Source organism: Juglans microcarpa x Juglans regia, chromosome 7S (assembly GCF_004785595.1).
Source record: "Juglans microcarpa x Juglans regia isolate MS1-56 chromosome 7S, Jm3101_v1.0, whole genome shotgun sequence".
NCBI lineage: Eukaryota > Viridiplantae > Streptophyta > Magnoliopsida > Fagales > Juglandaceae > Juglans > Juglans microcarpa x Juglans regia.
Genome location: NC_054607.1, coordinates 6,309,798 through 6,323,243, shown reverse-complemented (window position 1 = coordinate 6,323,243; position 13,446 = coordinate 6,309,798). Strand labels below are relative to the sequence as shown.

The window sequence follows — 13,446 nt, the reverse complement described above, 5'->3', positions numbered from 1 at the left end:
TCTTAGACAACTCGGTGACAAGAAGTGAGATCGACAGATATAGCAGCAAGATTTGCAGCTCCCTGAGAAGAAAAAGAGGGGGTGACAAGACAACAGAGGGGAGGAAACACCCCCTCAAGGGGCCTAGGACCCCGATTCAACAGAGTCACGCTCTCTATATAGGAGGAGGACCGACCCGCTGACCAGGAGGAAGACTGTCGGGGCAGCAACTGCTGCTATTACACTTACCATTGGTCCACAACTCACAACACGCTAGACTGCATTTCACTCAGGGAAGAAAGAAATGAGCTGGAGCACCTAGTTTCTTGGCACCATACCGATCGGAGAGAAGAACGGGAGAGGAGCCAAGGAAGGTTCAATAGACCAAAAAGGGGCAAGAGCCCAAAAAGGAGACCAGTGGAGCGGTGACCTACGTATAATCTCCCTCTGACGCCACCCCGAGAGGGGGTTTGCCCGTGGTGGCCTGACCTCCTCTAGTTGGAAGGCACATGCTAGGAGGGCGTAATACTAGGAGGTATATTCAGCAAATCACCACCCAACCAAAAAGAGAAGGGGTGGGCCCACACCGATCATCTCTTTCAAGGAAGCTGACGAGGAAGGAGTCATTTATCCCACGATGATGCACTGGTAGTGACCATGCTGGTCACCAACTTCACCACCAGGAGAATCCTCATCGACAATGACAACTCTGTGGACATTCTCTTTTGGTGTGCCTTCACCCAAATGGGGATTGATCCCTCCCGCTTGCGGCCTGCGCCCATGCCGTTGAAAAGGTTTTTTGGGGATATGGTTCAGCCGGTGGGAATCATCACCCTTTCAGTCTTAGTTGGCAAAGGCCCTTACACAACCTCCACCATGGCCGACTTCATAGTAGTGAGGGCTCCCTCATCGTATAACACCATACTGGGGCGACCCACCCTCAATAGCCTGAAGGCAATGATGTCAACCTACCACTTGAAGATGAAATTCCCAAACACCATGGGAGTAGGTCTGGGGCGAGCAAGTGTTAGCACAAGAGTGCTACGTGCAAGAGTTGAAGCGGCAGGGGGCGGGATCCATGTAGACTTGTAGTAGAAGTCTTGAATATTGACCATATTTTGCCACTCCATCCCGAGTATGCCACATCAGAAGAAGAGGTCAAGGATTAGCAAGCCCTCAGATAAGTGGAGCCAAATGAACCACTCGAGTTGGCTCTCCTGGACCCGAGTCACCCCGAGGCCACGACCAGAATTGACAGCAGAATGGCACCTGACATGCATCAAGCTATGAAGCAACTCCTCACAAAACACAGGGATGTGTTTGCCTGGGGGCATGAGGACATGCCCGGGATCAATCTTAATATAATTCAGCACCACCTAAGCGTGGACCCGAAAGCCACTAAAATCAAGCAGAAGCGTTGAAGCTTCAGTGCTGAGAAATGTGACGCCATCACTGAAGAAGTCTATTGCCTTTTAGCAGCGAGATTCATAAGAGAAGCGCACTACCCGGACTGGAGGTCCAATATTGTACTGGTGAAAAAGGTCAATAGCAAATGGAGAACGTGTGTCAACTTTACAAATTTGAACAAGGCCCAAAAGACAGCTTCCCCATTCTCCTGATTGACCTGATAGTGGACTTCACTGTGGGCCATTGTATGTTGAGCTTCATAGACCCTTTCTCAGGGAACAACCAAATTTTATGAACCCCGACAACAAGGAAAAGACATCTTTCATCACATACAGTGGATTATATTGCTACACAACCATGCATTTCGACCTGAAAAATGCAGGGGCCACCTACTAGCGGTTAGTCAACTGCATGTTCAAGGAGCAGATAGGGAGGAATATGGAAGATCTACTCATTAAGAGTAGAGCCCTTGAATAGCACTTAGTCGACCTACGTGAAGCCTTCGCAGTGTTACAACGTTACCAGAAGAAGCTCAACCTAGCAAAATGTGCTTTTAGCATCAAGCTTGGGAAATTCCTGAGCTTCATGGTCTCGGAGCGAGAAATAGAGGCCAACTTGGAGAAAGTGGAAGCCATACTCAACATGGCCCCACCTTGGAACTTTAACAATGTATAAAGACTCGCTAGCCGAGTGGCGGTTCTCAACCGGTTCGTGTCAAGGTCAACTGACAAGTGTCTATCATTCTTCAAAGTGCTACAGAAGGGGCAGGCTTGGGACGACAAGTACGATTAAGCATTCGGTACTCTCAAGCGTACCTCACCAACCTACCACTCCTCAGCCAGTTTGAACCCGAAGAAGCCATAAACATGTACCTGTTGATATGAAGAACCCTTGACCTGAGTTGCCAAAACTTTGTCTAGCGTATAAAGAGCATTGCTATTCATAAGCCCATACACCACACACCATAATTTTTTTTATTTTTTTAAAATTTTTTTAAAGTTTTTTTTGGTTTTATTATTCTTAAAATAATTGAATTATTTTACTTATAATCTATATACCACATATTTGATAAGAGAATAAAATTAAAAAAAATTATAAAATAGATGGTGTGTAGTGTATGAAGCTTAGGAATATAATTTTTCGAGTATAAAACATGAGGTTAACACAATTTTAAATAATGGAGTTGGAAATTACGATTGCAGGCACCAAATACACACCAACTATTGTATCGGTACATGGGACTTATGCAGTAGGATCGACCAATTTTTAAGATATGAGACAAAGGATCCATCGGTACTGCGCCTGTGATTGATGGAGGCGCGAATTCTCAACAACACGTGAGGTTTACGGGCAGCTTGGGCAAACATGTGAACCACAGAAATTGGTCTGATGACAATAGTTCTTGATCCATATCGTATATCTGATCTAATTTCGTAGCCTCGTAAAAAGGAAAAAAGAAAAAAAGAAAAGTGATAAAAACAATGAAAGAATTTTAAGTACAGAAAAGAGAAAAGTGAGAAGGAAAGCAGTAGGAGAGTTCCTCCCTAGAATACCGAAACAACCTTAAAATTAATGCATATCAAAAGAAGAAGACAGTCGTGTAAGATCAATCAATCAATGGTGGCAACTGATGTAATAAGATGCTGCAAATCTAAGAAAATAGGAGCATTAGACGTGGAACATCAATATTCATGTGTTACTGAAAATGACCATTTAAATTCTTTTTAAATTATTTTCTTAGATATTCAAAGAAATAAATATGTTTTTTTTTTGAATATTTTTTTATCATTTATCATTTAGTGACTGATTTTATAATTCTGTAAGAGCCGATAATTCTGTGTACTTAATATCCTTACTAATACATCCACAGCCACTGGATTTTAATTTCCTATTGAAAAAAACCAAGACAAAAGACAGGATAAACTTACTATACCCAATTAAAATAATTAAAAACAAAGACATATGATTGAAGAAAGTTCAAAATTGGCTACTTATTTTCTTAGCCACTAATACATTTTATTATTATTATTATAAAGAGTGTGATGACTAATTTAATATAAATTTTAAATTTTGAGTGATTGGTTAAAAAAAAATTTTTATATTAATCAAATTTTAAATATTGAAACAATTAATCCAATACCAATACTCTGATACATTTACAAGAATAATGTTCTATATATTGGAAGAAATAATAAAGATAGAAGAGAGGACAAACTTACAAAAATATTTATAATATTAAGAAAAAAAATTTTAAGAAAATTAAAAAAAAATATGATTGTTGTCTTCTAATTCCTTATTCGCAAAGCATATACCATAGCGTTCAAAAAAAAGTCACAAAATCATAAATCTCCTGCTGTACAATTGCAAAGCAACAACCTTTGATAGATACTTGTTGTCTTTCAGAGGAGACCTCATCCCTCCCTGACCCTTTCTGACCATCGGAAATGGCGTCCCGGCGATTACCCATCTTATTATTTTTCTTCCTCTACCTTATAGTCTCTTCTCAGTCCCTAGAATTTGGGCCACACAAGAAGAAGCTCAAAATCGACGGACCCATTAAAACCATAGTCGTCGTGGTCATGGAGAACCGTTCCTTTGACCACGTTCTCGGCTGGCTCAAATCTACCCGGCCCGAAATCGACGGCTTGACTGGCAATGAATCGAACCGGATTCTAGTCTCTGACCCGGAGTCGCCGGAAGTATTCGTCTCCAGCGACGCACTGTTCGTCGATTCGGATCCTGGTCACTCGTTCCAGGCGATCCGGGAGCAGATATTCGGGTCGAACGACAGCTCGAGGTCGCCGTTGATGAATGGGTTCGTGCAGCAGGCGACGAACATGAGTGATAGCATGCCAAGAACCGTCATGAGCGGGTTCAAACCGGACCTGCTACCGATTTACACCGAGTTGGCGAACGAGTTCGCGGTGTTCGACCGGTGGTTCGCTTCGGTGCCCGCGTCGACTCAGCCGAACAGGTTCTACGTCCACTCGGCGACCTCACATGGGGCCATGAGTAACGTACGGAAGGACCTTATCCATGGGTTCCCTCAGCAGACGATCTTTGACTCTCTGGACGAAAACGGCCTCACCTTTGGTATTTATTACCAAAACATTCCCGCTACCCTCTTCTTCAAGAGCTTGAGGAAGCTGAAGCACACCTTGAACTTCCATAGCTATTCCTTGAAGTTTAAGCAACATGCGAAGCTGGGTAAGCTTCCCAACTATGTGGTGGTGGAGCAGAGGTACTTCGACGTGGACTTGTTCCCGGCCAACGACGATCACCCCTCGCACGACATGGCCATCGGGCAGAGGTTCGTGAAGGAGGTGTACGAGACTCTGAGGGACAGCCCGCAGTGGAACGAGATGGCTCTGTTGATTACTTACGACGAGCATGGTGGGTTCTATGACCACGTACCTACGCCTGTCTCCGGCGTGCCGAGCCCAGACGGGATAGTTGGGCCCGACCCCTTTTACTTCCGGTTCGATCGGTTAGGTGTTCGGGTCCCCACCTTCCTGATCTCGCCGTGGATAGAGAAGGGCACCGGTGAGTTTTTTCTTTTTCCTTTTAAAAATATGAAGCTCTGAACTAATTGCTTCTGGGTTTTGGTTTATTGAAGAGACTCAGAGTCCTTAGTTTTTCTATGTGCTTCTTTGCTGTAACATACTCTTTCCCATGGCTGATTTTAGTTACTTTGCATGCTTAGTTGATTTTGCGAACGATTCTTGTGTTGGCGTGGCATAATTGCATCCTATACTTAATTCTACTTCGATTGATTCAGATCTAAAGTTGTGATATACTAGGTCACTGTGGTTAAGCTTTGAACTTTTGTGACTGATTGCATAACTATTATGATATGAAAAACCTGTTTCCAGCAACTTATTGAAGGCAGTGGGTGTCAAGAATCTGTGCCTGCTGCATCTTACTGAATATTTGAGCTGTTTTAGAGAGGGGAATTATCTCTCTAGAATTATCTTTCATTTTGATGTGGCAATGTAACTATCTGTATAACCTTTGGGGTTGGGTATGATCCTTCTTCCGGCTAGCCCTGCCCTTTTACTTCCAGTTCCAGACTTCCCCATACTGCTTGATGTCCCGTTTAACTATGTGCATGACCTTTGGGGAAGGATACATAGACTCTTCCTGGCAATACTCCTTTTGATAAAGCCTAAGCCAGAGGACGAACTACTTCACTGTACCCAGGAATTTTGTGGGTCAAATTTAGGCAAAAGACAGATTACTTCACTTTCCCCATGCTTTTGTGCAATTCTGTACTATTTACATTGTATTGGAATTCTAGTTTTTAGGGATGCATTTTTTGTAATTTTACATAGTATTGTCATTTGCCATCCCCTCTTATTTGACCTCAGGCCTTTCCAACTGCAGTGATTCATGAGCCAGATGGACCAACACCAGATTCACAATACGAGCATTCTTCTATCCCTGCAACTGTAAAGAAGCTTTTCAATCTGGAATCAAACTTCCTGACCAAGAGGGATACATGGGCGGGTACTTTTGAGAACTACTTTTACCTTCGTGACACTCCACGTCATGATTGTCCAGGTTTGCACCGGAGTTCTTAACCATTACAGAGTACTTTTTCTTTGTAGATTTTTCTGATATCACATTCTCACTGCATTGTTAAAGTAGTTCACACTTCGTGATAGGAAAGATGTAAAATTTGGCCAGTCTGTGGCACAAATAGTGAAACTTGCCTCTCTTATATACTGATTGCTGGGTCACTAATTGATTTAGATCTTTAATTGTAGTACCACACCTAGATACTGATTATTGTGTTGTAGGGCTTGCTATGTTCTTCCTTTCTTTCTTTTCTTTTCTTTTCTTTTCTGTGGGTTGGGAGGGGAGTGTGATGTACCTATAGAGAAGAGTATGCAACTGCATCTTCCATTTTCTACCATGTGCTCCGACTGGACCCATCCAGTCTGAGAAGCTCAAGCCTCAATGGGCAATTTATGCCGTTTTGTAAATGTAGCTTTCACAGCAACGTTGGAGTACTGCCGAGTATAGAACTGCCCTCTTGAATGGTACCGTGAGTCTGGAGAAAGTTCTCCTCAGATATTCCACCATCATCTTGCTCGTAAGAACGGATTTGGAGATATATAATCTGTCATGTCTCTGCTTATTGTACTTGAATAACCTAACGATGACTTCTAAAGCTTATATGCAGTTTGCTTTCTTATTTTACCATTGTTTGGTTTTATCTACTTTCTTGCTTATTTGGGAAAATAATAATAAAAATCATGGAATATGGATGCAGTAACCCTTCCAGAAGTTAAGAGGTCATTGAGGCCATGGGGACCAAAAGAAGACGCAAGCCTGTCAGAATTCCAGGTTGAACTGATCCAGCTCGCATCCCAGCTCAATGGTGACTATATCCTGAATACTTACCCAGATATAGGCAAAAGCATGACAGTGGGTGAAGCCAACAGGTATGCAGAGGATGCAGTCAAGAGGTTCTTGGAAGCTGGAAAGGCTGCTCTCAGAGCTGGAGCTAATGAATCTGCAATTGTTACAATGAGACCTTCCTTGACTAGCCGAAATATGCTTAGAGATCATGGTCACTACGTAGAGAGCCAGTGATAGATTTGTCTTCACAGATCCAGTAGAATTTGCACTCATGTATGTATGTATTTTGTGTAGCTCTTAACGACAATGAGGCGAACCATTTCGCTCAAAGCTTTCCCAATTTGTTACTGTTGAACACCATTGTAGCGCATGGGAATCAGCTACTGTAATACGCAGCTTTGTGTATAGCATCTTATAGTACTGGCATGCAAATTAAAATTTGGCTCATTTCACACTAAAAGTCTTACATTGAACTAGCCGAAAGGAAAAAAAGTTGGGCTTTCAGCTATAGTAAATCGAAGGGACTGGCCATATTTGGCTAGATACTGTTTGGGAACCAAATTTTATTTTATTCAATTAAAATCCATCAATTGCTTGCTGCCCCCCTCCCGCGTATTTCACTTCCTTCATCTTTCTTACTTTTTGTCCATTTTCTCTCTCTTTCTCTCACTTTCTCTATTCCATAATTGCAATTATCGTTGTCCGTATTTTTGAGTATCTTCACCGACAAAATATTTCAGAACCAATTCTCTCTCTTTCTCTAGAAAGAGGCTAGGGTATGAAATAGTGAATCTTTTTCCATCGTTTTTCTGGTAAGAGAATCTTCACCATTCGCTCAAAACAATGTTCTGAAAAGTAGTTTAGCTAGGATTTCATAGTTGCAAGCTTTTGTTGTTGTCTGTTCTTCAACTATATCTTGAGGTTTTTTTTACATTGCTTGAGCATACGTGCGCTTGAATTTTAATGGGGTTTTCCCATGTTTCTATTTACTTGAATTGGTTTTGAAATTGTGTTGGCTGGAAATCTTCTATTGAGGAGGGTTTCTCTCGATGAATTTTTTGGTGTTTGACTGATTGTGTTTTTGGGTTTGATTTTAGTCTTTTGTCTTGCCCCTTTCTATGGGATTGAGTGTATGTTCTATTGGTCTATACCCCTTTTAGTATTTAAAAATGAACAATGTAGTTTGGGTAAAAAGTGTTGTCCAAGCTTGTGTGTGGAATATTTGTAAGAGAACGTGAAAAGAATATTTTCCCTTCGAGTCAATCAGAACACAAGCTGCCAAAAACTCAAGGTTGTGCATTGCTATTGGTTTCAACCCCTTCCATTTTTGTTAATTAATATTTAGCCAAATAGTTGGAGTGATCTTAGTTAATATTTAACTAAGTTCTTCACGTTCTGAGGTATAATTGCAACATATGATTTATGGGTGATACTCGCATGGTGCGAGGTGGGGTGGACCCTTCCCCACACCCCGCCCCCGAGAGGTAGGGTTGAAAATCTCATCCACCCAATACTTACCCATTTGGGTCTAAAACAATGTTTTGAATACCGTACCGAAAACCGTACCAATTAAGGCACTAAAACGAAATATTTCAGTACCGGTACCGTTTCGGAATAGTCGATATATGAATAAATTATATATATAAATATATATAACTTATATTCTAAAATAATAGTCTATATATGAATAAATTATATCTAAATACATATATATAAATTATAAATAACCTAGTCTGAATTGGAGGTCAAAAAATAAGCTTGTAGTTTGAAAAAATGAAAAAAAAAATCGAACGCCGAAATATCTGCTAGTACCTGCCGAAATATAGGCCGGTACAGGCCGAAATTGAGGCCGGTATGAAAATTTCGATCATACCGGCCAGTACGGTACGAAATTCAAAACAGTGGTCTAAAAACTATTTTTAGATCCAAAAATTACTTTTTGGACTCAAATTGTAATATAATTTAAATTATAAATTAAAATTTATAAAAATAAATAGAATTTAAACTCATTAGAGTTGTATTTTGGATTGTCGTGACCTCTTAGGCCAAGCTTTATATAGGAGACCAAAGCAATACAATAGTTATATTTAAGTAATGTAAGAGTTACTTAAACAATATATAACTATTATATTGTTTTAACCTCCTATATAAAGATAGTCTAGAAGGCTAAGACAATCCAGTAACTTGAATACAATTTCAAGTTTTCCACAAATTGTATATATCTATACACAATATTTTTTTATATATATAGCGGAGTGAAGCGGGGGGCAGGGGAGGGCCTTGCTGGGGCTAGCCCGCTCCCGCTGGGTATTCTCCTTGCAGGGCCGAGGCCTCACCCCCGCATGGGCGGTGCAGGGTAGCCCTCTTGCCCATGCAAGGGCAGGGTGCAGTCCCCCACTGCCCACCCCTAATATTGTTAATATTTATGGTATTTATGTTTTCTCAAACTCTTTGATTTACACTAATGGATCGATCAGTTTTGAAAAATGTATAGGTTTTATTGCTCATAAAGAAACTTGCTGGTTTGTAATGTTTTGTTTAAATTCTTGTACTCCCTTTATCTTGTAAGTTAAATTATTCTTAATTAACTTTCTTTGGTATATATGCTTACATGCATATATAAATGAGTTGCAATATCCAAAAGTCTCACAAACAAATTTTACTTGTAATATGCCTCTTATTTTTATCACTAAAATTTTCGGTTACCTAAACAAAACACTAGAATTAGAAAGACACCACTTATTTATGTCTATTAAAAACATAAAGGTTCATACATGTTATCAACTTCAAGCCAGCAAGTATTGAATATTCACACACAAAATAGGATGACAAACAACTCAAATCTTTTTATAGCTTGATGAATGTATCACCACTCTTAGATAAAATCCAATATAGGACTACTTATAGAAAAAGAAGTATTTAATGAAAACCAAATATATTTACATGTTCCTTTTGCAAACAAAATGTAATATCTCCTGAAAGCATTTGACACTCCCACTCCTTAATATATGATTTGATTCCACCATAACATTTGTACAATTTAAGGGTATACACTTGATAAAAGTGGACACTATAACTCTCAAAGGTCCAAAGCCAAACATCATATCTGTGTCTAAAGAAATTATTTGAGTACAGCTACATGTGAAGTTCCATAAGCAACATTAAGAGGCAAATGGAGCAAACATGAATATAAGACAGGTTCACAATGATGATAAGCCTATAGAGTATAACCAAGGTCAAGGGAATTTTTACAAAGCACATATTTTTGAAAATAAAAATATAAGACTTGTTCACAAAGATGGTAAGCCTATAGATTTGTGCAGTTTTTTGTTAGTGTTACTGATTTGTTTTTTCTTAAAGTGTTGTCTGACTCCTTGGGTCTAGTGATTGTGCCATACAATCTTGCTTTGGTTTTGTTGGTTTAGTGCTTTGGTATGGCAGTTGGTCTGTGTTGGGACAGTGTTACTGATTTTATTATATTTAATTTACTGTTTTTATTTACAAAACCATGAGAAAATTAATACAATATGGTCTGTCATTAAGCACCATTTTTTTTTCTTTGAGCATGATGGACACATCATTCATCGAAGATCCCTTTTTCACCACTCTCTTACAAAGTGGTGGATAAGGTTCTAATAGCACCCCAACGTTCGCGTAAAATTTTAATGTTGTGGTCTTAGCAACCCCCATGACTGTGAAAAGAGGCCACCCACTAAAAAAAGTTCAAAGAGGTGCATCTTTGACTGTAGATGAGGATAACCCCCTTGTCTTTGCTTGGCTCAACATTGGCATTGATGCCATACGGGGTACTGATAAAAATTCACTCAAATGTGGGAAAGAATTTCTGAATTTTATCATAAGTATAAAAAAACCAAACAATGTTGAACATTCTGTAGGGTCATTGATAAATCGTTGGTCATTGATTAAAAAATGCACAAATAAGTTTTGTGCATCTTTAGCACAAGTAGAATCGTTACACCCGAGTGGTGCTACAGAGCAAGATAAGGTATGTATTCTTTTCCTTAAATTATGCAATTCTATAGAACTGATTTATGAACTAACAATATTTCTATTGTTTTATAGATTGAGAAGGAAAAACTTATGTATAAAGAGATAGAGAATGTGAACTTCATAATGGAGCACTATTGGTGTCTTACGAGACACCAACAGAAATGACAGCAACACATGATGACAATGAATACCATGAGAAGGCTACAGTATAAACGTCCAACCATTGAGCAGTCAAGTCCAGTTGTTGACGACTCTGTGGAGGAGAACGTGGAGGTTTTGATTGAGAGATCTCCAGGCAAAAAAGTTGAGAAAAAAATAGGGTGGAAGTGGAAGTCCTAGGAATCTACTGATGCTAATATCAAAATGGCCTTAGATCGAATAAAAGAGGATAGATATCTGTGCATGGTAGAGAGAAGAGCAGTAGTGATGAAGGCATATGGCAATTTCACTAAACAACATGAACTTGAGAAGAAAAAGTTCGAAGCGAAAATTATGAGCTTGGGTCTTGCTAGTTGCTGGCATGAATGCCATGCAGCAAGACTATTTCCTTAATATTCATAGAGAAATTTATGAGGCATCGAAGAATAATTTTGGAGGTACATCTACATCTCCATCCACACCTCAAGGAGGTGTGTAATTGTTGGGCAAATTTGCAATATTAGTGATTTTAGTGATTGCCTAGCCACATGTTATGGAGACATATGGCTGGGCAACAACTATGAGATTTGATTTTTGGTTTAACATTGATTTTTGATAAATGTTTCAAATTTTGGCAGCTGAAAATAGATAATATACTAATATGGTTTGGATTTAATTTCAAACCTTCTTTTGTATTTGGCTTGTGGGGCTGTTAGTGTATGGTTTGGATTTAATTTCCAAACTTGTTTTGAATTTGGATTGTGGGAACATTGTTGGACAATTTGAATTTAATTTTAGATATTGTGTTGTATTTGGATTTAATTTCTAAACTTGTTTTGTATTTTGACTGTGGGTTTATGGCTGGACAATTTGGATTTAATATCAGATATTTTTTGTATTTGAATTGTGGGGTTGTTGGTGTATGATTTGGATTTAATTTCCAAACTTGTTTTGTATTTGGATTGTGGGCGATTGGCTGGACAGTTTAGATTTAATTTTAGATATTGTTTTGTATTTTGATTGTGGGTTCATGGCCGGATAGTTTAGATTTAATTTCATATATTGTTTTATATTTGAATTGTGAGCTTGTTGGTGTATGCATTGAATTTAATTTTCAAACTTGTTTTGTATTTGGATTGTGGGCTTTGGACAATTTAGATTTAAAAATGTGAAAAAAAAAATTAAAAAAAAATTATATCATTATTTTGACTTATAGAATCTTAGTCCAATGTGGAGTTTTACTAGAATGACTTTGACTTTTAGCCAAAACATCTAGCTTTAATCAAATTTTAACTTTGGCTTTGATAGCTGGGTTAAGCTCTCTCACCAACTTGTATTGCGAACATTCGTTATGTTAATTATTATTATTTTATCTTATTTGGATATAATATTAAGACCTGGTTTGTATTCGCAAGCCATCTCAATTAATTTCAATTCATTTCAACTTATCTCACTACTATTCATTATTATTCATCAACTTTAACTTACAAATCTTATTACTATTTACAACGCAACTCACTACTATTCACAACTTATCTTCAAATCCAAATGATACCTAAGTGATTGACAGATAATAAAAAATACAAAAGAGTATTTTGATGCATCCTTGTACATAAACTTTCAACCAATAATGGGTATTGAAAAAAGAGGTTCAGATCCATCAAATGAATAACATAATTCACAACGTTGACAAATGAAGTGCATACACACCTCACACTTGGAGTTAAATTAGGACTTAATTATATTTGTTTAAAATATTTAAAAGCTCTAAATATATTAGGACATTTTTTAGTCAATTAAAGGATCTTTTGTATTCCAAAAAGGCAGATTATTAAATGCATTGAAATATTAAAAAGTGTTTTAATTTCCCAATTACCTCTTTTCTCTTCTCCCTACATATTCTTCTTTCCTCTCTGTCTTTGAAACTTTCTCCTCTTCTAGCCTTTTCCATATTTCTTTATTCTTTTTTAGACACTGCATCAATATAACCATCAAAAGCTATATTTTTACCTCACCCTTAATTAGGCCTGCAACTCGGGCTGTGTCTGTGCTCGACTCGACTCAATCTGATCTGGCCCCCATCACAGCATAAACCAATCAGACCTGATTCAAGTCGGGTCAACCCGACCTTGTAAGAACACGTTGGAACCTTCAATGCTTCATGCCCAAAACCATCACTTAATGATCCAAACTCTGATTCATCATCATCATTATCGAGTCACATGATTCTGATCCAAACTCTGGACAAGAAATATATTGAAGTAATATGAAATCTAACACATTCAACAGAACTAGGGAGTCGACAGCCACACAAAGATACTCGGGTGGGCAAATGTCGGGAAATCAATCAGATAATCTTTATTGGCGAAATCGAAAAAAGAAACAAGAAACAAAAACAACCTTGAATGGGCGAGAGCTATATTTGAGGGCAAGAAGCTCGGGACTACAGACTAAGGCATTGATGGCATGAGCCATGGCCCTGCCTCAGCCTGCAGATCCTCTTCTTGGTTCCCTCGAAAGACTAGCCCGGAGGCGGCCCCAGCCGGC

General features: G+C 38.8%; 1 protein-coding gene across 1 annotated transcript; it reads left to right on the top strand.

The window, feature by feature from the left end:
• The first annotated feature begins 3,669 nt into the window (after positions 1 to 3,669).
• On the top strand, positions 3,670 to 7,188 carry LOC121240533 (non-specific phospholipase C1-like). The gene is made up of 3 exons (XM_041137987.1): positions 3,670 to 4,929; positions 5,770 to 5,946; positions 6,662 to 7,188. The coding sequence occupies exons 1-3, from the start codon at positions 3,831 to 3,833 to the stop codon at positions 6,982 to 6,984; spliced, it is 1,599 nt and encodes a 532-aa protein (XP_040993921.1). The 5' UTR covers positions 3,670 to 3,830; the 3' UTR covers positions 6,985 to 7,188.
• Positions 7,189 to 13,446: the final 6,258 nt, after the last annotated feature.

Excerpts from the sequence above, each read along its gene's own strand:
- LOC121240533 (XM_041137987.1), top strand. The coding sequence starts at position 3,831 with ATGGCGTCCCGGCGATTACCCATCTTATTATTTTTCTTCCTCTACCTT. Across the intron at positions 4,930-5,769 it reads GTGGATAGAGAAGGGCACCG|TGATTCATGAGCCAGATGGA; the intron begins GTGAGTTTTTTC and ends TTCCAACTGCAG. Across the intron at positions 5,947-6,661 it reads TCCACGTCATGATTGTCCAG|TAACCCTTCCAGAAGTTAAG; the intron begins GTTTGCACCGGA and ends ATATGGATGCAG.